The sequence below is a fragment of the Formica exsecta genome, unplaced genomic scaffold (assembly GCF_003651465.1).
Source record: "Formica exsecta isolate Colony F162 unplaced genomic scaffold, ASM365146v1 scaffold1227, whole genome shotgun sequence".
NCBI classification, from domain to species: Eukaryota; Metazoa; Arthropoda; class Insecta; order Hymenoptera; family Formicidae; genus Formica; species Formica exsecta.
In genome coordinates, this window is record NW_021848563.1 from 23425 (window position 1) to 24236 (window position 812).

General features: G+C 45.0%; 1 protein-coding gene across 1 annotated transcript; it reads right to left on the reverse strand.

Annotated features, from left to right (window-relative positions):
- Nucleotides 1-134: 134 nt before the first annotated feature.
- Nucleotides 135-488, reverse strand: LOC115245635. Its single transcript, XM_029824045.1, has one exon. The coding sequence runs from the start codon at nucleotides 486-488 to the stop codon at nucleotides 135-137; it is 354 nt and encodes a 117-aa protein (XP_029679905.1).
- Nucleotides 489-812: the final 324 nt, after the last annotated feature.

An 812-nucleotide genomic window follows, 5' to 3' on the forward strand; every position in this document is an offset into this window, starting at 1 on the left:
CGTGATAATTTTTATTTTTCTAACGAATGATTTTGTTTAATATATGTAGTTTTATTTAATAAAAATACATTTTTATCATAATACAGCCGTTTTATTTATCCAAGAATTGTGCGACTCGTCCATTCCCAGCCATTTCACGTAAACCTCGTTGCCCCTTCGACGCAGCACCTTTTCCACGAGATACACGTCGTCGACGAGATAAGATCGTCGACGTGCAGCAACTCGTGCTCGTAGAATCCTCCGGCGAACGGTTCGCCGCACGAATCCTTCTTCAGCAGATACGTTACAGGATTAGTCCGTTGTATCTTGATTGTTCGAAAAATCTCGGTCCAGTTAGGTGTGAAGCTTTTCTCGAAGATCGTCTTAAACTTGCTGACGCGTACCGGATCGGCTACTTTGAATTTCGCCGGAGCCGCGATTTTTATATTGCTGTATACCGTATTTAAAAGTTTATCGGCGATCGCTGGAGTCACGTCGACGGGTCTCATACCTATAGTGCGATCTTTTCGCGTGTTGTACTCCTTGACGAGTCGAGGTAATTCGTCGGTCCACCTACGTTCCGCTCAGCGTGTGAAATACTTCCACATAGAATTTTTGAGCGTGCGATTGAATCGTTCAACGATCGACGCCTTCATCACCGAGTACGTCGAGTAATGATTCACTTCGCGCTTTTCCGCGAATTTTCGCACCTCGGTGTTGTAGAATTCCTTTTCTTTGTCGGTCTGCAGATTTTTCGGACACCGCTTAGAGTCTCGCACTATCTTAGATAACGCTCGTGTAACCTCGTTCGCGCTCTTGCTTTTAAGCGGTAC